This window comes from Arachis stenosperma, chromosome 1, assembly GCF_014773155.1.
Source record: "Arachis stenosperma cultivar V10309 chromosome 1, arast.V10309.gnm1.PFL2, whole genome shotgun sequence".
NCBI lineage: Eukaryota > Viridiplantae > Streptophyta > Magnoliopsida > Fabales > Fabaceae > Arachis > Arachis stenosperma.
The window spans coordinates 74,390,136-74,415,706 of NC_080377.1; the positions used below are offsets into that span (position 1 = coordinate 74,390,136).

The 25,571-nt window shown below is 39.1% G+C and overlaps 2 protein-coding genes and 1 non-coding gene across 3 annotated transcripts in view; 1 reads left to right on the forward strand and 2 right to left on the reverse strand.

Annotated features, from left to right (window-relative positions):
* Nucleotides 1-1,020: 1,020 nt before the first annotated feature.
* LOC130981159 (chlorophyll a-b binding protein CP26, chloroplastic-like) lies at nucleotides 1,021-2,335 on the reverse strand. The gene is made up of 4 exons (XM_057904780.1): nucleotides 2,134-2,335; nucleotides 1,616-1,700; nucleotides 1,467-1,517; nucleotides 1,021-1,090 (listed from the first exon to the last, which is right to left on the reverse strand). Exons 1-4 carry the CDS (start codon nucleotides 2,333-2,335, stop codon nucleotides 1,021-1,023), a joined length of 408 nt encoding a protein of 135 aa, XP_057760763.1.
* An 83-nt stretch (nucleotides 2,336-2,418) lies between these two features.
* Nucleotides 2,419-25,571, reverse strand: part of LOC130981165 (uncharacterized) — a 34,588-nt gene continuing 11,435 nt past the window's right edge. Inside the window, exons 3-11 of the mRNA XM_057904786.1 lie at nucleotides 4,539-4,996; nucleotides 4,114-4,138; nucleotides 3,921-3,999; nucleotides 3,527-3,609; nucleotides 3,331-3,436; nucleotides 3,162-3,235; nucleotides 2,778-2,867; nucleotides 2,568-2,647; nucleotides 2,419-2,460 (exon numbers count right to left, since the gene is read on the reverse strand). Of these exons, the coding sequence (XP_057760769.1) occupies nucleotides 3,189-3,235; nucleotides 3,331-3,436; nucleotides 3,527-3,609; nucleotides 3,921-3,999; nucleotides 4,114-4,138; nucleotides 4,539-4,996 (798 nt within the window). The 3' untranslated portion in view covers nucleotides 2,419-2,460; nucleotides 2,568-2,647; nucleotides 2,778-2,867; nucleotides 3,162-3,188. The remainder of the gene's footprint in view (nucleotides 2,461-2,567; nucleotides 2,648-2,777; nucleotides 2,868-3,161; nucleotides 3,236-3,330; nucleotides 3,437-3,526; nucleotides 3,610-3,920; nucleotides 4,000-4,113; nucleotides 4,139-4,538; nucleotides 4,997-25,571) is intronic.
* On the forward strand, nucleotides 22,674-22,781 carry LOC130951302 (small nucleolar RNA R71). Its single transcript, XR_009073917.1, has one exon. It is a non-coding gene; the product is annotated as a small nucleolar RNA R71 (small nucleolar RNA).

Consider the following 25,571-nt stretch of genomic DNA (forward strand, 5'->3'; position numbering starts at 1 on the left):
GTTATTGTTATTATTTTCTTGCTTTTGGTATTTTGGAATTTATTTTTAATACAATTTAATATTATTTTATTTTCATACACAACTCCGCCTATGTTACACTCGGGTACATAGCTGGTCCCAAGCCCGGATAAAGGAGGAGGGTTGTGTTAGGTCTTCGACAACCAACATAAAAATATAGTCGAACCCCATGATAGGAATCAAAGACATTATTGCGCTAAAGCTAGGTCGTTGCCCGGAAGTAACGCACTGTGTGACTCGAGTATGGTGTCAAATGAGCAAGAGCCACTGCATCGGTGCCCGGATGTAGTGTTAAATAAGCAAGGGTTCTCACATTTTCGTAAACGGATGAGGGTAAATAAGCTAGTTCCACTACAAGAAAATAAGCTTTCTGCCACGCTTTAAAAGCGTACCGAAAAGTGCAAAAAAACGTGCCGATAGCTTTTCGCCACGTTTTTTGAGCTTTCGGCACGCTTTTGAAAGGGTCACATCTGCCAGCGTGCCGATTGCTCTATCACCACACTTTTGTGGATCTATCGACACGCTTTTTTTGTTGGCACGCTTTCATTTCTTGCCACGCTTTTAAGCGTGGCCATAGGTCTTAACCTATAAGTATGCTTAAAAAGCGTACCGAAAAGTGCACATATCACCATGCTTTTAAAACGTCCCAGAATGATTGTTTTGGGTACTCTTTAAAAACGTGCCGATAGGAAAAGATATGACTACACTTTTTAAAGCGTGATGATAGCCAGTTATACGGCCACACTTTAAAAGCGTGGCAATAGCTTTATAAAATTTAAAAAAAAAAAATTCTTTTTCTTATTTTTACCTACAAAATATAAATTTTCAATCTTTTTTTTATTACCAAACCTACAAATATAGTATGCAACTTTTAGTACAACATAAATCAAATAATAATTAGTGACATAATTTTTGCGATAATTGTTTTATACATTAAAAAACTAATACTCAAATACAAAATAAATCTCGAGTTCGAATTCAAAACTAAAAATTGAAAAAAAATCAGAAATAATACAACTTAAGCTCAGTCTCATTACAATTAGCAGCAAGGTTTTCAACTTCAGCCAGAATCCTGCAAAACCATTCAATTATACTGCATAAATATAAGCTCAGTCTCATTAATTACGAGTAAATTTTCTAACACAAGCTCCTGAGCTAATGAGCATTCACTTAAACAAGGAGAGAACAGAGATATAGTTCTTTGTTCATCTTTTAATGCATGCATTTATACATTTATTTTCTACTTGAAACCAATTCTTGAACAAGAAAGATGATCATTCCCATTCAATAAAGTGAATTTACTTGCCAAGCATACTAGAGAGCAATTTAACATCAGAAAAAAGGGATCAACCAGTATACTTCAAATAATAAATGTATTTAAAGCAGTTCGTAAACTAATGGGACCAAAAGGATATATATCAAGTTTGAAAAAAAGTGTTAAGACATACTTGGCAAAGTCCTCCGGCTTCTTGCTAAGACCAAAAGGATCATAACCATAGCTGCATCAACAAATATCAAAGAAAATTTAAGCAAAACAAGTCAAAGTTTCACAATGTTTGGGATTCAAAGGGGACTAGCTAGAAAAGAATCCACATACTCTCCAGGCACTTCTCCAGTCAAGTATGGTGGGATCTTGGATCGGTCCAAGAGACCCTCTGGCAAGAAGATCTTTCTGTCAGGACCTGTCACCAAATGGAAGCAATGATCAGAAACTAGTTTCCTACCTTGAATTGTACAACTAGAGTATATAAAAAAAACTTTGTTAGTTCATTACAAGAACTTAATTAGGACTAATTAGGAGATTATAGGCTATAGCAATAAGTTACCCTCCTCTTACTGCTAAGTCAAACTATGTTAGTTCCTTCTCTTCCTTTCTCTGTTACCATATTTCAACAAATTACATTGTCAAAAGAACACAACCATGTCTATACTCTATGGACTTGTTAGCTACTTTGGTTCTCTCAGTTTATTTGCATATTCTATACTGAATTTTCGCTTAAAGAATACTTATAATTTAATAAAAATTAGTTCATGTAGAAGTTTTTCTAGTAACTAGATTAGATATGGTAAATAACAAAAGAAGGAAAGGATGTGAAGATAGGAGCAACCACTTACCATACCACTTGGCGAGTTCATCATTGGCAGGAGTGACAGCAGCAGCAACTTTCTTTGAAGGAGGAGGTGGTGCTGCCTTCTTCTTACCAAAGAGAGCCACAGTCTCGAAGGTGGCAGGGCTAGAAGCTGATGGTGCTGACCTTGTTGCACCACTCAACTTGATGGGGTTTCCAAGCATCTCTAACACCCCAATTGAAGCCATGTTCTAACCTCAATATCTTCTGGACCTCTTTTGGCAGATGTGTGATCTGAGTCTCATCAAAATGTACATGCATGACTTGGTTTGTCCGCTCATAAATGTGTGCTAAAGGGAGATATGATATATAACTGAAAATAAAAAGGAATCCAGAGCAAGAACATTTAGAATATTTTATGAGCCAAAATATGACAATAACTACTGTACAATATGACGTAGGCATTCAAAATGAATTCACACATCAGAAGGGCCAAATTTTTCATCCATAGTGGTCCCAGCAACATTTGCAATGAAGTTTGCATGGGTCAAGACAGCCCCCTGAAGAGAATCCGTTTAGCAGAAGGATAAATGAAGAATGTTCTATAAAGTGACCATTACCAAGGAAAGCATTTCATGCACACAACATCTACCATAAACAAAAAAAGTAATTTGGCAAGAACCTACTCACCTTTGGGGTTCCAGTTGTACCACTTGTATAGCAAATAGTTGTAACATCATCAGGTTTTGGTGGGCTAAAGGGCTGAAGATTACTGCTTCCCTACATCCAAGGCAGAAAAAGGCAAGTGGTAACAAGTACTTAGCAATGAAATCATAAATGATGCTTCTTTAATAAATAAAATTATAAATCATTAGTAACTACAGATGGTGATAAGAAACTACAATCACCATGTTAGTGCAAAGAAAAAATAGTAAAAAAAAATATTTTGTGTTTCTTTCATAAAATAGAAAATAATAAAAAGAAAAGGATTGTGTGGTGGCTAGGTAAATTAAAAGAGAGAAAGCAAGACCAGAATATAAGTGAATTTACTAAGTTGAAGGTCACAATACATACCGAATTTAATGTTTGAGACATAAAATATTATTGCACAGCAGCATGATTAACAATATACCTGACAGCATCAGGACCTATCGAGCAAAAAATTCATTGCTGTTATATATGAAGATTAATCCAAGGTTATTTTGAAAGAAATAATGCTACCTAATAGATAGAATCAACAAACCAAGAGTATCATATAAAGGCATTGATATGTATAAATATGCAGCGCAAGCATGGTCAACAATGAGCCACTCCGGTCTATTAATAAAGTATATGCCAATGCAAGCTCCCTAGAAATGCACGTACCAGTGGTTAGGTAATAATATATGCCAAGTATTGAAATAAATAATTGAGGTTCATGACTATATTATAGAATTAACCTTTGGAATTCCATAATAAATCAGACTAGAGCCTATAGCTGACCGTGCAGTACCTGTTTCTCCAAAAGTCATCCACTTGTACCCTGACAGTGGAATAAGAGTAGAAATGATGAGAAGTTAGCATAATGGATAAATAATTGAGCTGCTTACTCCCCAATTGTTCCATCAACACGGTTTCGGGTTCCTAGATACTTATAGTCTCGAAAAGTGTCAACTGAACGCCTATGATTGAAAATTTCGATAAAATCCTTTTGGAAAGCCATTATAACCAACAATTTTAGATAAGATACGAAATAAAAAGTAAAAAATAAAAAAAGGAGTTCTAATAACACAGCTGCAGCAACAAGAAGGATAATGAGATCTGATAACAATTAAGTTATGAAGAGTTACTGACCTCTGCAGGGCAGAATAAATGCAACTTCACAAGTAAAGAAGTGAATAAGCCTCTTGTTATTCTCAGAGCAGTCCTTCACCTAAAACAGAAACAACACATCAAAAATCAAAATCACACATCCCAGTCAGCTCCAACATGAATATTTGGCCTTTAATTATTTACAATTTGATCTAATCACACGAAGAACACGTACCAAAGGGAGAGCATCGGTGAAGTTGCTGTAAATTGTGTCAAGATAAGAAAAAAAAGTATGTATTTAGCTAGATTCATACTGAAAAGTCAAAAGGCAAAGAAAAAAAACCAATGCTCATGGAAAAACCTTTTTTTCTCAAATCTTTTTTTCTATTTCTCTCACCTGAGACTCAGATTCTCATGGAAAAACCAATGCTAACAACATATACCATTTTTGTTTGAAGAAAACTTAACCCAACACACAAAACAACCTTAAAACACTTTATAGCAAATGAGAACCACCCACAGAATACCTTAAAACACACAAACACAAATGTTCAATTTCAATTTCGCAATGCAAGCACAAATCCAAGAACAATAAAATCAATAATTATAGAATGCAGTTAAAAGAGGACACTAGGCTCAACACCAGAACAAGAGAGTTGCCTTGATGGTGTGACAGAAGGCCAAATAGCGAAGATGCTCCACCAAATAGCGAGGGTCAAGCAGAAGATGCTCCGCCAAACGGTATCATCGCAGCAGAGGGTTTTGCCCCAAACGGCGTCGTGGCAGAGGAAGTTCCACCAAAAGACGGTGTGGAGAACAAGGAGGAGCCTGAACTCGCGGCACCGAAAATGGAAGAACCGGAACTCGAAGCTGCCGTAGTGGAAGCTGAAGAAGCAGAGCTGAACAGAGACGGAGCTGGAGCAGAAGCCAAGCGAGATGCGGTCGGCGCGGACCCAAAACCGAAGGAAAATGACGGCGCAGAGGCTACGGAGGAGGAAGGTGTAGAGCCAAAGTCGAAGGAGGGTGTGGTAGTAGTGGCGCCGCCGCTTCCTCCTGCGTTGGAGGATGAAGAAGCGAATGAGAAAGAGAATTGACTTGGTGAGGAAGAAGCGGCGGAGCTAGGGTTTGCGGTGTTGGTAGTGGAAGAGAAGAGGGAAGAGGGTTGCGTTTATGGGCTCCACAGAGAGAGGGTCTGGTGCGAAGGTCATTTGCTTAGACATGAGGCATGAGGACAAAGGTCATTGGATTAGAGGAAAGGCATGGCCGCCATGAACGATGAACGATGAAGATGGAGGGTAACTTCTAGGATTTTCTTTGGTGGCTGGGTTACTTTTAGGTTTAAAACTAGTGTGATGTTGTTTGAGGGTTAAAATTGAAAACTAAGGAAAAAAAGGTTAAGGGTGGAAAAAAATTCGGTGGGAAATTAAATTTGGGGGGAAAAAATTCTATTGGTACGTTTTTTTGTGGGGTGTCAAAATAAATAGAATATGGGCACGCTTTAAAAATGTGACCATATCGAAACACAAACTAGCCACACTTTTTAAGTGTGCCGGTTTCTCTCTATGGGCACGTTTTTTAAGCGTGACAAAAGAAAAGGGTGGCCAAATTTTTAATCAGTGGCCACCCTCGTAAAAGCGTGCTGATTTCCCTCTATCGCCACGCTTTTCAAGGGTGGCAGTAAAAAAGCGTGGCCAAATTTCAAGTAAGTGGGCACCCTCGTAAAAGCGTGCCAATTTCTCTCTATGGCCACGCTTTTTAAGCGTGGCAAAAAAAAGCGTGGCCAAATCACAAATCAGTGGCCACCCTCGCAAAAGCGTGCCCATAGACCACTTTTGGGCACGCTTTAAAAATGTGGCAAGAAAAAAGGGTGCCGACAGACCTTTTTTCTTGTAGTGTTCACAAAGTAAAAGGTAAAGGTCGAAGCGACAGAAGGTTGAGATTTGGGACATGGAACATAGGCACTCTAACAGGAAAGTCCATGGAGGTGGTGGACACTATGACAAGGAGAAAGATTAACATTATGTGCCTACAAGAAACAAAATGGGTTGGTGCAAAGGCTAGGGAGTTGGATACTTCTGGTTTCAAATTTTAGTATATAGGAAAGGTGAAAAATAGGAACGGAGTTGGAATAATTGTAGATAAGTAGTGGAAGAAGGACGTAGTGGATGTCAAGAGGGTGGGAGATCGGATCATCTCTATCAAACTGGTGGTGGAGGGAGGTGTTTTCCATGTGATTAGCGCCTATGCACCGCAAGTGGGTTCAGATGAACAACACAAGATAAGGTTTTGGGAGGATCTAGAGAGTTTGGTTCAAGGCATACCTTTGGGAGATAAGATTTTCTTAGGAGGAGATTTAAATGGCCATGTTGGGAGAGAAGTGACTGGATATGGGAGTATTCACGGAGGCCATGGTTTCGGGGTGATCAATGCCGAGGGTAAAACTATTTTGGACTTTTCCTCAACCTTTGATCTTCTCATCGCAAATACATGTTTTAAAAAGCGAGACGAACATCTTATAACCTATAAGAGTGGCATGACAAGCTCTCAAATCGACTTCTTCTTGTTGAGGAGAGTCGACCGAAAATTTTGCATTAACTGTAAAATTATCCCGGGAGAGATTTTGACAACACAACATAGGGTGCTCGTCATGGTTTTTCGCGTTGAGCAAAAGTTGAGGAAAATACATCATACGAAGAACCCAAGGACGAGGTGGTGGCAGATGAAAGGTAAGGAACAAAGAAGCTTCCTAAGATGGATAGGAGAAGAGGCAAAGTGGGATGAGAATGGAAGCGTGGACGAGATGTGGAGAGAAATGGTAGAAGTTATTAGAAGAACAGCAAAAGAAAATTTTGGTGAATCTAAAGGAATAGGACCAAGAGACAAGTAGTCCTGGTGGTGGAATGCGAGTATACAAGAAAAGATAAAGATAAAAAGGGAGTGCTTTAAAGAGTGGTCTTTATGCCGCAACGCATATAACTGGGAAAAATACAAGGTGGCTAAGAAAGAGACAAAAGTGGCTGTAAGTGAAGCAAGAACAAGAGCATATGAGGGTCTCTACCAGTCTTTGGGCACGAAAGAAGGAGAAAAAAGTATATATAGAATTGCAAAGAGTCGGGAAAGAAGAACGAGAGATTTGGATCGGGTTAAGTGCATAAAGGATAAGGATGGAGAGGTGTTGGCTCAAGAGGAGAAGATTAATGAAAGGTGGAAGAGCTACTTCTACGAGTTATTTAATGAGGGACAAAAGACTCTTCTAAGCCTTGGTCGATTATGCACAAGGGAAGAAGATCAAAACTTTGACTACTATCGAAGGATTCGAGACTTCGAGGTAAAAGAGGCTCTAAAGCATATGAAAAATGGTAGGGCAGTAGGACCTGATAATATCCCGATTGAGGTTTGGAAGGATCTTGGAGAAAAAGGCATCAACTGGTTAACCAAGCTTTTTAATGAGATTTTAAGGTCAAAGAAGATGCCTGATAAGTGGAGAAAGAGCACCTTGGTACCTATCTACAAGAATAAGGGGGATATACAAAGTTGCGGAAACTATAAAGGGATCAAGCTTATGAGTCATACTATGAAGTTATGGGAAAGGGTGATAGAACGGAGGTTGAGAAAAGAGACACAAGTAACGGAAAACCAATTTGGATTTATGCCAGGCAGATCTACCACTGAAGTGATATACCTATTAAGAAGGATGATGGAGAGGTATCGTAGTAATAAACAGGATCTACATATGGTGTTTATTGATTTGAAAAAAGCGTATGATAGAGTACCAAGGGAGGTCTTATGGAAGGTTTTAGAAAAGAGGAGAGTAAGGATCGCATATATTCGAGCAATTAAAGACATGTATGATGGGGCCACAACTAGTGTGAAGACTCAAGGTGGTGTGACAGAGGAATTCCCTATTGGTATAGGATTACACCAGGGATCATCCTTAAGTCCATACCTTTTCACATTAGTCTTGGAAGTACTCACAGAGCACATCCAAGAGCCTGTGCCATGGTGCATGCTTTTTGCCGATGATATCATCCTTATGAGAGAGTCAAGGAAAGACCTAAATAAGAAGTTGGAGTTATGGAGAGAAGCTCTAGAAGTATATGGTCTGCGCATAAGCCATAGCAAGACGGAATATATGGAATGTAAGTTCAGTCTAAGAAGAGAAAACACTAATATAGAGGTGAAGATTGGAGAAAACATCCTATGACAAGTTAAAAGTTTTAAGTATCTTGGATGCATTATACAGGATAATGGAGAGATTGAATATGATGTAAATCATAGGATTCAAGCAGGTTGGTCAAAATGGCGGAGTGCATCTGGCTTTATATGCGACAAAAAAGTGCCTTTAAAAATTAAAGGTAAATCCTATCGCACCGCTATAAGATCGGCTATGCTTTATGGTACGGAGTGTTGGGCAGCTAAAGGGGAGCACGAACATAAGCTGAGTGTGGCAGAGATGAAGATGTTGAGATGGATGAGTGGTCATACGCGATTGGATAAAATAAGGAATGAAGATATATGGGAGAGAGTTGGAGTAGCACCCATTGTGGAAAAGATGGTTGAATCGCGTCTCAGGTGGTTTGGACATGTGAGAAGAAGACCGATAGAACATCCAGTCAGGAGGGTGGATGAGATGGAAGATGGACAAAGGGCGAAAGGCAGAGAAAGACCTAAGAAGCCCATCTAGGAGGTGGTCAAACGAGATCTACATGTAAACGGTCTCTCTGTAGACATGATACATGACAGAGCACAATGGCGTCGTTTGATTCATGTAGCCGACTCTACTTAGTGGGATAAGGCTTTGTTGTTGTTGTTGTTGTTGTTATTTTCATGCATACCAAGTTTTTAATAAAATGCTTGGCTTAGTTTTCACTTAGTTTTTCTACACTCTTGGCTTGGAATTGATGACTTTGGTGATCTTCGAGTCATTGATGTCCATTCTTGTTTGATACATTAGAGTAGTTAGTTGATTTGGTCTCCAAATACTCTATGTGACCTCTAGTGTTGACATAGGACCTATGGATTGGAATTAACTATGCCTATTTAACTTATCTTTTATGTAAGGTTGACTAAGTAGGATTAACTCTTCATAATCATCATGTGTTTGTGGTCAATGGCTAAGATAGGTAGCCTTAGTTCTCAATTACTTGCCAAGAGGTTTCTTGCATTTTAAGTTTCCTTTCCTTGCATTTAATTGCTTTGACTTTTATTGCTTTGATGTTTAATTTCTTGCATGTTTAGCTTTTCACACTCTTGGTTGAGAAATTGGATGTTTGGGTGGAATTGAGTTGTGGATGTCCATTCCGCATTGTGTGAGAATAGTTAATTAGTTTGGTTTCCATTGACGCTAGTTTTTCACTAAGTAATTAGTGAGTTCACCAGGATTTATGGATTGAGATCAATTACACCCTTTTGACTAATTCTCAAGGAGGATAGACTAATTTGGATTGATTCCACACAATTGCTATGTTTGTGGTCCATAACTAGGATAGGAATCCTAAATTCCGCAATTCTTGCCAAGAGTTGCCATTTACATTCCTTGCATGTTTATTTAATTCCTTGCCATTTACATTCCCTTGCTCTCTTGCATTCACAATCCCCATGCTCTCTCTCATAGCCAATAATTATACATTTCATTGCAACTCCTAGAGAAAATGACCCGAGAGTCTAAATACTCTCGGTTTATATTTGGTTTGAATTGTGATAACATTTGATTGATAATCAATTGTTGGGTTTGGACTATACTTGCAACGGACAAATTCTACTTTTAGTGTGAAAATCCAAACCCGTGCAATTGCTCGCATTGTCATTGCACTTCAAAGATCCTCTGGGATCCCATATTCTAGTTTCCTGTTCTCCTCCTTGTTGATCTCCATGCTTCAAGCCCGATGGACAAACTTTCAAAGTACCTTTGAAGCAACCCAACACTCTCTGGAAATCAATCAATGGGGCTTTATGATGACCGGAATTCACTCACTATATAATGAATCTGTTCCTTGGCAAGTGCACTAAAGTATCGTCAAGTAATAACCCACTAGGAGTGGGGTCGAATCCCACAAAGATTGGCAGATTGAGCAACTTTAATCAATGGGTGAATTAGTCAAGCTAAGCAATAGAGATTGTTGAGTGCAGAATTCTAAATTAGTAGAAATGTAAATGGCTTAAAGGTAAAGGAAAGCAATAGAATGTAGAAAAGTAAATAACAAGAATGTAAAGTGCTGGAACATAAATGACTGAATAGTAAATGGGGAATGGGTAATGACAGAAATTAAAGAAAGCTATAAAGAATAGGGAAGATAAAAATAGGGGAAATTCTTTGGGATTAGGAGATGTTGCTCTCTTTGGATTAGATCTAGATCACCTCTTCTTTAATCTTGCAACTCATTGACCTCTTGACAATCATGATTCATTGAACCCCAATCCCTTGGTGATTCAATCTCACAAATCTTCATAATCAGCTAATTCCCTGGTCTAATTGCTCATGAAGAGAGATATGCTTGGCCCCTGATTATACCACACATCCTCATAGATCCAAATAGTGAGTGGATTTCATATCACCATATCCAATCCCAAAACCCAGATCTACTCAAATGTGAGAAGAAATTTCAAGCATGGTTTCATGTTTCCTTTTCTAAGGTTCCCATGAAACCCATTTTGCATTCAACCTCTTTCCCAAGATGATTGAACACTATCATGAAGAACAAAATTCCTTCTAGCAAAGCAAAGAGAAGATGAACAGAAGAAAAAATTCACTATCATTAATCCATCAAGTACAACAGAGCTCCCTCTCTCAATGAAAGGGAGTTTAGCTACTCAAAGCTTAGAGAAAAGTACAAAAGATGGAGAAGATGAAGTGAAATGTAAAAGTAAAAGTAAAACTAACTCTTAATTCCAACTTTCTAACCCACTAGCTAACCCCCTTTTCAGTACTCTCAGGGGGGTATTGATGAGCGGATAATTTATACGCTTTTTGGCATTGTTTTTAAGTAGTTTTTAGTAAGTTCAAGCTACTTTTAGGGATGTTTTCATTAGTTTTTAAGTTAAATTCACATTTCTGGACTTTACTATGAGTTTGTGTGTTTTTCTGTGATTTCAGGTAAATTCTGACTGAAATTGAGGGATTTGAGCAAAACTCTGAAAAAGGCTGACAAAAGGACTGCTGATGCTGTTGGATTCTGACCTCCCTGCACTCGAAATGGATTTTCTGGAGCTACATAACTCCAAATGGCGCGCTCTCAACGGCGTTGGAAAGTAGACATCCAGGGCTTTCCAGCAATATATAATAGTCCATACTTTATTCGAAGAATGACGACGTAACTTGGCGTTGAACGCCAAGTTCATGCTGCTGTCTGGAGTTAAACGCCAGAAAAACGTCATGATCCGGAGTTGAACGCCCAAAACACGTCATAACTCAGAGTTCAACTCCAAGAGAAGCCTCTGCTCGTGGATAGATCAAGCTCAGCCCAAGCATACACCAAGTGGGCCCCGGAAGTGGATTTATGCATCAATTACTTACTCATGTAAACCCTAGTAGCTAGTCTAGTATATATAGGACCTCTTACTATTGTATTAGACATCTTTGGTCTCAGTTTTGTTTTATTCTTCATCTTAGGAGATCATTGATCACGTTTTAGGGGGCTAGCCATTCGGCCATGCCTGAACCCTTTGCTTATGTATTTTCAACGGTGGAGTTTCTGCACACCATAGATTAAGGGTGTGGAGCTCTGCTGTACCTCAAGTATTAATGAAATTCTATCTTCTTTTATTCAATTGCTATCTTAGTTTTATTCCAAGATATTCATTCGTACCCAAGAACATGATGAATGTGAAGAGTTAGATAACCCTCATTATCATTCTCACTTATGAACGCGCGTGATTGACAACCACTTCCGTTCTACATGCAACAAAGCTTGAATGCGTATCTCTTAGATTCCCCAACAGGATCTTCGTGGTATAAGCTAGATAGATGGCGGCATTTATGAGGATCCGGAAAGTCTCACCTTGTCTGTGGTATTCCGAGTAGGATCTTGGGAATCCGGAAAGTCTAACCTTGTCTGTGGTATTCCGAGTAGGATTCCGGTAATGAATGACTGTGACGTGCTTCAAACTTGCAAGTGCTAGGCGTTAGTGACAGACGCAAAAGAATCAAGGGATTCTATTCCAGTAGGCGCGGGAACCAACCAGTGATTAGCCGTACTGTGACAGAGTGCGTGAGCATTAGTTTTCACTGCGAGGATGGGATGTAGCCATCAACCATGGGTGATGCCTCCAGACTGATTAGCTATGCGAGTGACAGCCGCATAGGATATTTTCCCGAGAGGATTGAAAGTAGCCACCACTGATGGTGAACCCCTATACACAGCTTGCCATGGAAAGGAGTAAGAAGGATTGAGTAGAAGCAGTAGGAGAGCAGGCGTCCTTGAGCTCTACAGCATCTCCATCCGCTTATCTGAAATTTCCACCAATGAATCTGCATAAGTATTCTATCCCTTTTATTATGTATTTTCTTTTTATTTTATAATTTATTCCAATAATCACAATTACCCTTTAATCTCCCTAACTGAGATTTACAAGATGACCATAGCTTGCTTCATACCAACAATCTCTGTGGATTCGACCCTTACTCACGTAAGGTTATTACTTGGACGACCCAGTACACTTGCTGGTTAGTTGAACGGAGTTGTGAATTCAGCTGCTGCCCCTTAGAAGCTTCATCTCAAAATAATTAGAACAGTGATCACAATTTCGTCCACCAAGTTTTTGGCGCCGTTGCCGGGGATTGTTCGAGTATGGACAACTGACGGTTCATCTTGTTGCTCAGATTAGGTAATTTTCTTTTCAAAAATCTTTTTCAAAATTTTTCTTTTTATTTTTCGTTTTTCCTAACATTATTTTCGAAAAAAAAATTAATAAAAAAATCCAAAAAAAATTATAAAATCATAAAAATAAAAAATATTTTGTGTTCTTGTTTGAGTCCTGAGTCAATTTTTAAGTTTGGTGTCAATTGCATGCTTTAAAAATTTTTCTTGCATTTTTTCGAAAATTTCATGCTTCATAGTGTTCTTCATGAACTTCAAGTTGTTCTTGATAAGTCTTCTTATTTGATCTTGATGATTTCTTGTTTTGTGTTGTTTGTTGTTTTTCATATGCATTTTTGGTTTGTTAGAGTCCATGCATTAAAGATTTCTAAGTTTGGTGTCTTGCATGTTTTCTTTGCATCAAAAATTTTTCAAAATTATGTTCTTGATGTTCATCATGATCTTCAAAGTGTTCTTGGTGTTCATCTTGACATTCATAGCATTCTTGCATGCATCTTGTGTCTTGATCCAAAATTTTCATGTTTTGGGTCATTTTTGTGTTTTTCTCTCTCATCATAAAAAAAAAATTCAAAAATCAAAAAATTATCTTTTCCTTTTTTATCTCCTAATTTTCGAAAATTTGAGTTGACTTAGTCAAAAATTTTCAAAATTAGTTGTTTCTTACAAGTCAAGTCAAAATTTCAAATTTTAAAAATCATATCTTTTCCAATTTTTTTTTTCTATTTTTCGAAAATTTCAAAAATCTTTTTCAAAATATTTTCAAAATCTTTTTCTTATCTTTATATCAAATTTTCGAAAATTAGCTAACAATTAATGTGATTGGTTCAAAAATTTGAAGTTTGTTACTTTCTTGTTAAGAAAGGTTCAATCTTTAAGTTCTAGAATCTTATCTTGTAGTTTCTTGTTAGCTAAGTAGTTTTAAAAATTAAATCTTTTTCAAAATATCTTTTTCTTAAAACTTTTATTTTATTTTTATCTTATCTTTTTTCAAAAACTTTATCTTTTTCAAAATTTGATTTCAAAATATCTTATCTAACTTCTTATCCTCTTATCTTTTTAAATTTTGATCTCAAATCTTTTTCAATCAACTAACTAACTTTTTGTTTGTTTCTTATCTTTTCCAAAACCACCTAACTACTTTTCCCTCTCTAATTTTCGAAAATTCTCCCTCTCTTTTTCAAAAAAATTCTTTTTGTTTTAAATTTTAATTTTAGTTATATTTTGTCTTTGATTTTCGAAAATTACTAACCTCTTTTTCAAAAATTATTTTCGAATTCTTCTCCCTTTCTTCTCTTCTTCTATTTAATTAATTAATTACTAACACTTCTCTTCACCTCTCTTCATCTAAAAACCGAACCTCCTTCTTCATTCTTCTACCTCTTTCTTTTTCTACTAACATAAAGGGATCTCTATACTGTGACATAGAGGATTCCTCTTTCTTTTCTTGTTTTCTTCTCTTTCATATGAGCAGGAACAGGGATAAAGGCACTCTTGTTGAAATAGATCCAGAACCTGAAAGGACTCTGAAGAGAAAATTAAGAGAAGCTAAATTACAACAATCCAGAAGAGATCTTCTAGGAATTTTCGAACAAGAGAAAGAGATGGCAGCTGAAAATAATAATAATAATGCAAGAAGAATGCTTGGTGACTTCACTAAGCCAACGTCCAAGTTTGATGGAAGAAGCATCTCCATTCCTGCCATTGGAGCCAATAACTTTGAGCTTAAGCCTCAGCTAGTTGCTTTAATGCAACAAAACTGCAAGTTTTATGGACTTCCATCTGAAGATCCTTATCAGTTTTTAACTGAATTCTTGCAGATCTGTGAGACTGTAAAGACGAATGGAGTTGATCCTGAAGTCTACAGACTCATGCTTTTCCCTTTTGCTGTAAGAGACAGAGCTAGAATCTGGTTGGATTCACAACCTAAGGATAGCCTGGACTCCTGGGATAAGCTGGTCACTGCCTTCTTGGATAAATTCTTTCCTCCTCAAAAGCTGAGCAAGCTGAGAGTGGATGTTCAAACCTTCAAACAAAAAGATGGTGAATCCCTCTATGAAGCTTGGGAAAGATACAAGCAGCTGACCAAGAGATGTCCATCTGACATGTTCTCAGAATGGACCATATTAGATATATTCTATTATGGTCTCTCTGAATTTTCGAAAATGTCATTGGATCACTCTGCAGGTGGATCTATTCACCTGAAGAAAACGCCTGAAGAGGCCCAAGAGCTCATTGACATGGTTGCAAACAACCAGTTCATGTACACATCTGAGAGGAATTCCGTGAATAATGGGGTACCTCAGAAGAAAGGAGTTCTTGAAATTGATGCTCTGAATGCCATATTGGCTCAGAACAAAGTGTTGACTCAACAGGTCAACATGATCTCTAAAAATCTGAATGGATTGCAACATGCATCCAACAGTACTAGAGAGGCAGCTTCTGAAGAAGCTCATGATCCTGAGAACCCTGCCATAGCAGAGGTTAATTACATGGGTGAACCTTATGGAAACACCTATAACTCATCATGGAGAAATCATCCAAATTTCTCCTGGAAGGATCAACAAAAGCCTCAACAAGGCTTTAACAATGGTGGACGCAATAGGCTGAACAATAGTAAGCCATATCCATCATCTTCTCAGCAACAGACAGAGAATTCTGAACAAAACAATTCTAATTTAGCCAACATAGTCTCTGATCTGTCAAAGGCCACTTTTAGTTTCATGAATGAAACAAGATCCTCTATTAGAAATCTGGAGGCACAAGTGGGCCAGCTGAGTAAGAAAGTTATTGAAACTCCTCCCAGTATTCTCCCAAGCAATACAGAAGAAAATCCAAAAGGAGAGTGCAAGGCCATTGACATAGTCAATATGGCCGAATGCACAAAGGAGGAGGAGGACGAAAATCCTAGTGAGGAAGACCTCCTGGGACGTTTCTCAAGCAAGAAGGAGTTTCCTATTAAGGATCCTGAGGAATCTGAGGCTCATCTAGAGACCATAGAGATTCCTTTAAATCTCCTTCTGCCATTCATGAGCTCTGAAGAATATTCATCCTCTGAAGAGAATGAAGATGTGACTGGAGAGCAAGTTGCTCAATACTTAGGAGCTATCATGAATCTGAATGCCAAGCTGTTTGGTAATGAGACTTGGGAAAGTGAACCTCCCTTACTCATTAGTGAACTAGATACTTGGATTCAGAGAACTCTACCTCAAAAGAAACAAGATCCTGGCAAGTTCTTAATACCTTGCACCATTGGCACCATGAGCTTTGAAACAGCTCTATATGATCTTGGATCAGGGATAAATCTTATGCCACTCTCTGTAATGGAGAAGCTGGGAATCATTGAGGTACAACCTGCCTTGTTCTCATTGCAATTGGCAGATAAGTCCATAAGACAAGCTTATGGAATAGTGGAGGACGTGCTAGTAAGGGTTGAAGGCCTTTACATCCCCACTGATTTCATAATCCTAGACACTAGGAAGGAAGATGATGAACGCATCATCCTAGGAAGACCTTTCCTAGCCACAGCAGGAGCTGTGATAGATGTCAACAGAGGTGAGTTAGTCCTTCAATTGAATGGGGACTACCTCGTGTTTCAGGCACATGGCCATCCCTCTGTGACAAAAGAGAGTAAGCATGAAGAGCTTCTCTCAGTACAGAGTCAAGAAGAGCCCACACAGTCAAACTCTAAGTTTGGTGTTGTGAGGCCACAACCAAACTCTAAGTTTGGTGTTCAAACCCCATATCCAAACTCTAAGTTTGGTGTTGGGACCACACTAAATTGACCTGATCACCATGTGGCTCCATGAGAGCCACTGTCAAGCTATTGACATTAAAGAAGCGCTTGTTGGGAGGCAACCTGGTGCGCGAAATTGTGATTACTACAACTTCACACAACTAACCAGCAAGTGCACTGGGTCGTCCAAGTAATACCTTACATGAGTAAGGGTCAATCCCATGGAGATTGTTAGCATTGAAGCAAGCTATGGTCATCTTGTAAATCTTAGTCAGGTAAACTCAAATGTATATGATGATGAATGAAAATAATATAAAGATAAAGATAGTGATACTTATGTATATCATTGGTGTAAGAGCTTCAGACAAGTGTATGAAGATGCCTTCCCTTCCGTCTCTCTGCTTTCCTACTGCCTTCATCCAATCCTTCTTACTCCTTTCCATGGCAAGCTCATGTAGAGTTTCACTGTTGTCAGCAGCTACCTCCCATCCTCGCAGTGAAAGCTAATGCACGCACTCTGTCACAGTACTGCCAATCACCGGTTTGGTTCCCTCCCCTACCGGAATAGAATCCTTCTTTTGCGTCTGTCACTAACGCCCAGTAGGTTACAGGTTTGAAGCACGTCACAGTCTTTCAGTCATTGAATCCTACTCAGAATACCACAGACAAGGTTAGACCTTCCGGATTCTCTTGAATGCTGCCATCAAGTCCTACCTATACCACGAAGACTCTGATCTCACGGAATGGTTGGCTCGTTTGTCAGGCGAGCACTCGGTTGTCAGGCGATCAACCATGCATCGTGCAATCGGGAATCCAAGAGATATTCACTAAGCCTCAGATGCTTGTAGAACAAGAGTGGTTGTCAGTCACCTTGTTCATGAGTGAGAATGGTGATGGGCGTCAATCATCACCTTCATCATGTTGAAGAACAAGTGATATCTTGGACAAAGAACAAGCGGAATTGAATGGAAGAACAATAGTAATTGCATTAATACTCGAGGTACAGCAGAGCTCCACACCTTAATCTATGGTGTGTAGAAACTCCACCGTTGAAAATACATAAGAACAAGGTCTAGGCATGGCCGAATGGCCAGCCTCCCAAAGAGGGTTCAATCATCAAAACATGATCAAAAGATGAAAATACAATAGTAAAAGGTCCTACTTATAGAAAACTAGTAGCCTAAGGTGTACAAAGATGAGTAAATGACATAAAAATCCACTTCCGGGCCCACTTGGTGTGTGCTTGGGCTGAGCAATGAAGCATTTTCGTGTAGAGACTCTTCTTGGAGTTAAACGCCAGCTTTTATGCCAGTTTGGGCGTTTAACTCCCATTTAGGTGCCAGTTCCGGCGTTTAACGCTGGAATTTCTGTAGGTGACTTTGAACGCCGGTTTGGGCCATCAAATCTTGGGCAAAGTATGGACTATTATATATTGCTGGAAAGCCCAGGATGTCTACTTTCCAACGCCGTTGAGAGCGCGCCAATTGGGCTTCTGTAGCTCCAGAAAATCCACTTCGAGTGCAGGGAGGTCAGAATCCAACAGCATCTGCAGTCCTTTTGAGTCTCTGGATCAGATTTTTGCTCAGATCCCTCAATTTAAGCCAGAAAATACCTGAAATCACAGAAAAACATACAAACTCATAGTAAAGTCCAGAAAAGTGAATTTTAACTAAAAACTAATAAAAATATACTAAAAACTAACTAAATCATACTAAAAACATACTAAAAACAATGCCAAAAAGCATACAAATTATCCGCTCATCACAACACCAAACTTAAATTGTTGCTTGTCCCCAAGCAACTGAAGATCAAATAAGATAAAAAGAAGAGAATATGCAATGAACTCCAAAAACATCTATGAAGATTAGTATTAATTAGATGAGCGGGGCTTTTATCTTTTTGCCTCTGAATAGTTTTGGCATCTCACTTTATCCCTTATAATTCAGAATGATTGGCTTCTTTAGGAACTTAGAATCCAGATAGTGTTAATGATTCTCCTAGTAAAGTATGATGATTCTTGAACATAGCCATTTATTGAGTCTTGGCTGTGGCCCAAAGCACTCTGTCTTCCAGTATTACCACCGGATACATACATGCCACAGACACATAATTGGGTGAACCTTTTCAGATTGTGACTCAGCTTTGCTAAAGTCCCCAATTAGAGGTGTCCAGGGTTCTTAAGCACACTCTTATTTGCCTTGGATCACAACTCTTATTCTTTCTCTTTTTTTTTTTCGCTTTTTTTTTCGGTTTTTGCTTGCTTTCTTTCTTGCTTCAAGAATCATTTTTTTATGATTTTTCAGATCCTCAGTAACATGTCTCCTTTTTCATCATTCTTTCAAGAGCCAACATTCATGAACCACAAATTCAAAAGATATATGCACTGTTCAAGCATACATTCAGAGAACAAAAGTGTTGCCACCACATCAAAATAATTAAACTATTATAAAATTCAGAATTCATGCAATTCTTTTCTTTTCAATTAAGCACGTTTTTATTAAAGAAAGGTGATGGATTCATAGGACATTCATAACTTTAAGGCATAGACACTAAGACACTAATGATCACAAGACACAAACATGGATAACATAAAGCACAAAAATTCGAAAAACAGAAGAATAAAGAACAAGGAAATCAAGGAACGGGTCCACCTTAGTGATGGCGGCTCTTCCTTCCTCTTGAAGATCCTATGGAGTGCTTGAGCTCCTCAATGTCTCTTCCTTGTCTTTGTTGCTCCTCCCTCATGATTCTTTGGTCTTCTTTAATTTCATGGAGGAGAATGGAGTGTTCTTGATGCTCCACCCTTAGTTGTCCCATGTTGGAACTCAACTCTCCTAGGGAGGTGTTTAGTTACTCCCAATAATTTTGTGGAGGAAAGTGCATCCCTTGAGGAATCTCAGGGATCTCTTGATGAGAGGGGTCTCTTGTATACTCCATCCTTTTCTTGGTGATGGGCTTGTCCTCATCAATGGGGGTATCTCCTTCTATGTCAACTCCAACTGAATAACAGAGGTGACAAATGAGGTGAGGAAAGGCTAACCTTGCCAAGGTGGAGGTCTTGTCCGCCACCTTATAGAGTTCTTGGGCTATAACCTCATGAACCTCTATTTCTTCTCCAATCATGATGCTATGAATCATGATGGCCCGGTCTAGAGTAACTTCGGACCGGTTGCTAGTGGGAATGATTGAGCGTTGTATGAACTCTAACCATCCTCTAGCCACGGGCTTGAGGTCATGCCTTCTTAATTGAACCGGCTTTCCTCTTGAATCTTGCTTCCATTGTGCGCCCTCTTCACATATGGTTGTGAGGACTTGGTCCAACCTTTGATCAAAGTTGACCCTTCTAGTGTAAGGATGCTCATCTCCTTGCATCATAGGCAAGTTGAACGCCACCCTCACACTCTCCGGACTAAAATCCAAGTATTTCCCCCGAACCATAGTGAGATAATTCTTTGGATTCGGGTTCACACTTTGGTCATGGTTCTTGGTGATCCATGCATTGGCATAGAACTCTTGAACCATCAAGATTCCGACTTGTTGAATGGGGTTGGTGAGTACTTCCCAACCTCTTCTTCGGATCTCATGGCGGATCTCCGGATATTCACCCTTTTTGAGTGAAAAGGGGACTTCGGGGATCACCTTCTTCAAGGCCACAACTTCATAGAAGTGGACTTGATGCACCCTTGAGAGAAATCTATCCATCTCCATGACTCGGAGGTGGAAGCTTTTGCCTTCCCTTTCCTCTTTCTAGAGGTTTCTCCGGCCTTGGATGCCATAAATGGTTATGGAAAAACGAAAAAGCAACGCTTTTACCACACCAAACTTAAAATGTTTGCTCGTCCTCGAGCAAAAGAAAAAAGAAGAGAGTAGAAGAAGAAGAAATGAGGAAGAGGGAGAAGGTGGTGTGTTCGGCCAAGAAGGTGGGTTTGGGAGGGAAAGTGGTTTGAATTTGAAGGGTGAGGTTGGTGGGGTTTTATGAAGGATGGATGTGAGTGGTGAAGAGAAAAATGGGATTTGATAGGTGAAGGGTTTTTGGGGAAGAGGTATTGAGGTGATTGGTGAATGGGGGAAGAAGAGAGAGAGTGATGGTGGGGTCCTGTGGGGTCCACAGATCCTGTGGTGTCAAGGAAAAGTCATCCCTGCACCAAATGTTGCTCAAAATCACGTTTTGAGCTATTTCTGGCGTTAAACGCCGGGCTGGTGCCCATTCCTGGTGTTTAACGCCAGGTTGTTGCCCTTTACTGGCGTTTAACGCCAGTCTGGTGCCCCTTTCTGGCGTTAAACGCCCAGAATGGTGCCAGACTGGGCGTTAAACGCCCAACAGCTAGCATTACTGGCGTTTGAACGCCAGCTTCTTCTCCTCCAGGGTGTGCTGTTTTTCTTCCTGTTTTTCATTTTGTTTTTTGCTTTTTTCATTGTTTTTGTGACTTCTTATGATCATCAACCTACAAAAAAAGATAAAATAACAAAAGAAAATAGTTAACTATAAAACATTGGGTTGCCTCCCAACAAGCGCTTCTTTAATGTCATTAGCTTGACAGAGGACTCTCATGGAGCCTCACAGATACTCAGAGCCATGTTGGAACCTCCCAACACCAAACTTAGAGTTTAAATGTGGGGGTTCAACACCAAACTTAGAGTTTGGTTGTGGCCTCCCAACACCAAACTTAGAGTTTGACTGTGGGGGCTCTGTTTGGCTCTGTTTTGAGAGAAGCTCTTCATGCTTCTTCTCCATGGTGATAGAGGGATATCCTTGAGCCTTAAACACCAAGGATTCTTCATTCACTTGAATGATTAACTCTCCTCTATCAACATCAATCACAGCCTTTGCTGTGGCTAGGAAGGGTCTGCCAAGGATGATGGATTCATCCATGCACTTCCCAGTCTCTAGGACTATGAAATCAGTAGGGATGTAATGGTCTTCAATCTTCACCAAAACATTCTCTACAAGTCCATGAGCTTGTTTTCTTGAATTGTCTGCCATCTCTAATGAGATTCTTGCAGCTTGCACCTCAAAGATCCCTAATTTCTCCATTACAGAGAGGGGCATGAGGTTTACACTTGACCCTAAGTCACACAAGGCCTTCTTGAAGGTCATGGTGCCTATGGTACAAGGTATAGAAAACTTCCCAGGATCTTGCCTCTTTTGAGGCAGTTTCTGCCTAGACAAGTCATCCAGTTCTTTGGTGAGCAAAGGTGGTTCATCCTCCCAAGTCTCATTTCCAAATAACTTGTCATTTAGTTTCATGATTGCTCCAAGGTATTTAGCAACTTGCTCTTCAGTGACATACTCATCCTCTTCAGAGGAAGAATACTCATCAGAGCTCATGAAAGGCAGAAGTAAGTCCAATGGAATCTCTATGGTCTCATTTTGAGCCTTAGATTCCCATTGTTCCTCATTGAGGAACTCAGAGGAGATTGGTACACGCCCACTGAGGTCTTCCTCAGTGGCGTCCTCCTCCTCTCTTTCCTCTCCATATTCGGCCATGTCTATGGCTTTGCACTCTCCTTTTGGATTTTCTTCTGTATTACTTGGGAGAGTACTAGGAGGGAGTTCAGTAATTTCTTGCTCAGCTGTCCCACTTGTCCTTCCAAATTTCTAATGGAGGACCTTGTTTCATTCATGAAACTTTGAGTGGTCTTTATTAGATCAGAGACCATTGTTGCTAAGTCAGAAGTATTCTGCTTAGAACTCTCTGTCTGTTGCTGAGAAGATGATGGAAAAGGCTTGCCATTGCTAAACCTGTTTCTTCCACCATTATTGTTATTGAAACCTTGTTGAGGTCTCTCTTGATTCTTCCATGAGAGATTTGGGTGATTTCTCCATGAAGAATTATAGGTGTTTCCATAGGGTTCTCCTAGGTAATTCACCTCTTCCATGGAAGGGTTCTCAGGATCATAAGCTTCTTCCTCAGATGAAGCATCCTTAGTACTGTTTGGTGCATTTTGCATTCCAGACAGACTTTGAGAAATCAAGTTGACTTGTTGAGTCAATATCTTGTTCTGAGCCAATATGGCATTCAGAGTGTCAATCTCAAGAACTCCTTTCTTCTGACTAGTCCCATTGTTCACAGGATTCCTTTCATAAGTGTACATGAATTGGTTATTTGCAACCATTTCAATCAATTCTTGAGCTTCTGCAGGCGTCTTCTTCAGATGAAGAGATCCTCCAGCAGAGCTATCCAAGGACATCTTGGATAGTTCAGAGAGACCATCATAGAAAATACCTATGATGCTCCATTCAGAAAGCATGTCTGAAGGACATCTTCTGATTAATTGTTTGTATCTTTCCCAAGCTTCATAGAGGGATTCTCCATCCTTCTGTCTGAAGGTTTGGACTTCCACTCTAAGCTTACTCCATCTTTGTGGTGGAAAGAACTTTGCCAAGAAGGCATTGACTAGCTTTTCCCAAGAGTCCAGGCTTTCTTTAGGTTGAGAATCCAGCCATATTCTAGCTCTGTCTCTTACAGCAAAAGGGAATAGCATCAGTCTGTAGACCTCAGGGTCTACCCCATTAGTCTTGACTGTGTCACAGATTTGCAAGAATTCAGCTAAGAACTGATGAGGATCTTCCATTGGAAGTCCATGGAACTTGCAATTCTGTTGCATTAGAGAAACTAATTGAGGCTTAAGCTCAAAGTTGTTTGCTCCAATGGCAGGGATAGAGATGCTTCTCCCGTAGAAATCAGGAGTAGGTGCAGTGAAGTCACCCAGCACCTTCCTTGCATTGTTGGTATTGTTGTTGTTTTCGGCTGCCATGGGTTCTTCTTCCTTGAAGAATTCGGTCAGGTCCTCAACAGAGAGTTGAGTCTTAGCTTCTCTTAGCTTTCGCTTCAAGGTCCTTTCAGGTTCAGGGTCAGCTTCAACAAGAATGCCTTTGTCTTTGTTCCTGCTCATATGAAAGAGAAGAGAACAAGAAAATATGGAATCCTCTATGTCACAGTATAGAGATTCCTTGAAGTGTCAGAGGAAAAGAAAAATAGAAGAAGAGAAGGTAGAAGAATTCGAACTTGATTAGATAGAGTTCGAATTGTGCATTAAGAAGGAGTAGTACTCCATAAATAGAAGGATGTGGGAAGGAGGGAAGAGAATTTTCGAAAATTCAATTAAAAAGATGTTAATAATTTTCGAAAATTGAAAGTGGAAAAGAATTAAAGTGATTTTTGAAAAAAGATTTTGAAATTAGAATTTAAAAAGATTTGATTGAAAACTATTTTGAAAAAGATGTGGTTGAGAAGATATGATTGGGTAAAAAAAATGTGATTGAGAAGATATGATTTGAAAACAATTTTAAAAGATATGATTTGAAAACAATTTGAAAAGATATGATTTAAAAAAATTTGATGACTTGCCTAACAAGAAAAGATATGATTCAAACATAAAACCTTTCTTAATAGAAAAGGCAAAAAAATGTTCAATCAAATCATTAATTGTTAGTAAGTATCTTTGAAAAAGGAAAGAAATTGATTTTGAAAACATTTGATTGAAAAGATATGATTTGAAAAAGATTTGATTTTGAAAAACTTTGAAAACTTGAAAAAAAAATTGATTTGAAAACAAAATTCTCCCCCTAGCACCATCCTGGCGTTAAACGCCCAGAATGGTATACATTCTGGCGTTTAACGCCCAAAATGCACCCTTTTTGGGCGTTAAACGCCCAACCAGGTACCCTGGCTGGCGTTTAAACGCCAGTCTGCCTTCTTCACTGGGCAATTTTGAATGCCCAGCTTTTTCTGTATAATTCCTCTGCAGTATGTTCTGAATCTTCAATTCCTTGTATTATTGACTTGAGAAGACACAAATAAAAAATATTTTTGGATTTTTAATAATCAAAATGCAACAAGAATCAAATAACAATGCATGCAAGACACCAAACTTAGCAGTTTGTATACTACTGACACTATATGAGACATATAAACACTCAAGCCAGAAGAATTCAAAGATCAAAACAAAGAAATACATGCATGGATTCGAAAAGTATAACAAAAACATGCATTTGACACCAAACTTAAGATGAGACACTAGACTTAAGCAAGAAACATCAAATATTTTTGGTTTTTTTATGATTTTGTAAATTTTTTGTGTTTTTCGAAAATTAAGTGGAAAAAGATATCAAAATTCTTAATGAGAATTCCAGGAATCAGTGCAATGCTAGTCTAAGACTCCGGTCCAGGAATTAGACATGGCTTCTCAGCCAGCCAAGCTTTCAAAGAAAGCTTCGGTCCAAAACACTAGACATGACCAAAGGTCAGCCAAGCCTTAGCAGATCACTGCTCCAAAAGCAAGATTGATTAAAATCAACAAGCTCTTGTGGTGATAAGTTAAAACCTCGGTCCAATCAGATTAGACATGGCTTCTTAGCCAGCCAGATTTCAACAAATCATCATGAAACTCTAGAATTCATCTTCAAGAATTTCGAAAAAAAATAAATACCTAATCTAAGCAACAAGATGAACCGTCAGTTGTCCAAACTAGAACAATCCCAGGCATTGTTACCAAAAGCTTGCTCAAAACTTGAACAATCCCCGGCATTGTTACCAAAAGCTTGCTCAAAACTTGAACAATCCCCGGCAACGGCGCCAAAAACTTGGTGCGCGAAATTGTGATCACTACAACTTCACACAACTAACCAGCAAGTGCACTGGGTCGTCCAAGTAATACCTTACATGAGTAAGGGTCGATCCCACGGAGATTGTTAGCATTGAAGCAAGCTATGGTCATCTTGTAAATCTTAGTCAGGTAAACTCAAATGTATATGATGATGAATGAAAATAATATAAAGATAAAGATAGTGATACTTATGTATATCATTGGTGTAAGAGCTTCAGACAAGTGTATGAAGATGCCTTCCCTTCCATCTCTCTGCTTTCCTACTGCCTTCATCCAATCCTTCTTACTCCTTTCCATGGCAAGCTCGTGTAGAGTTTCACTGTTGTCAGCAGCTACCTCCCATCCTCGCAGTGAAAGCTAATGCACGCACTCTGTCACAGTACTGCCAATCACCGGTTTGGTTCCCTCCCCTACCGGAATAGAATCCTTCTTTTGCGTCTGTCACTAACGCCCAGTAGGTTACAGGTTTGAAGCACGTCACAGTCATTCAGTCATTGAATCCTACTCAGAATACCACAGACAAGGTTAGACCTT

Bases quoted from the DNA above. Each gene is read 5' to 3' on its own strand.
- LOC130981159 (XM_057904780.1), bottom strand. From the start codon at position 2,335: ATGGCTTCAATTGGGGTGTTAGAGATGCTTGGAAACCCCATCAAGTTG. The intron at 1,518-1,615 runs GTATGTGGATTC...TTGTTGATGCAG, and splicing joins ACTGGAGAAGTGCCTGGAGA to CTATGGTTATGATCCTTTTG. The intron at 1,091-1,466 runs GTATGTCTTAAC...ATGGTTTTGCAG, and splicing joins AAGCCGGAGGACTTTGCCAA to GATTCTGGCTGAAGTTGAAA.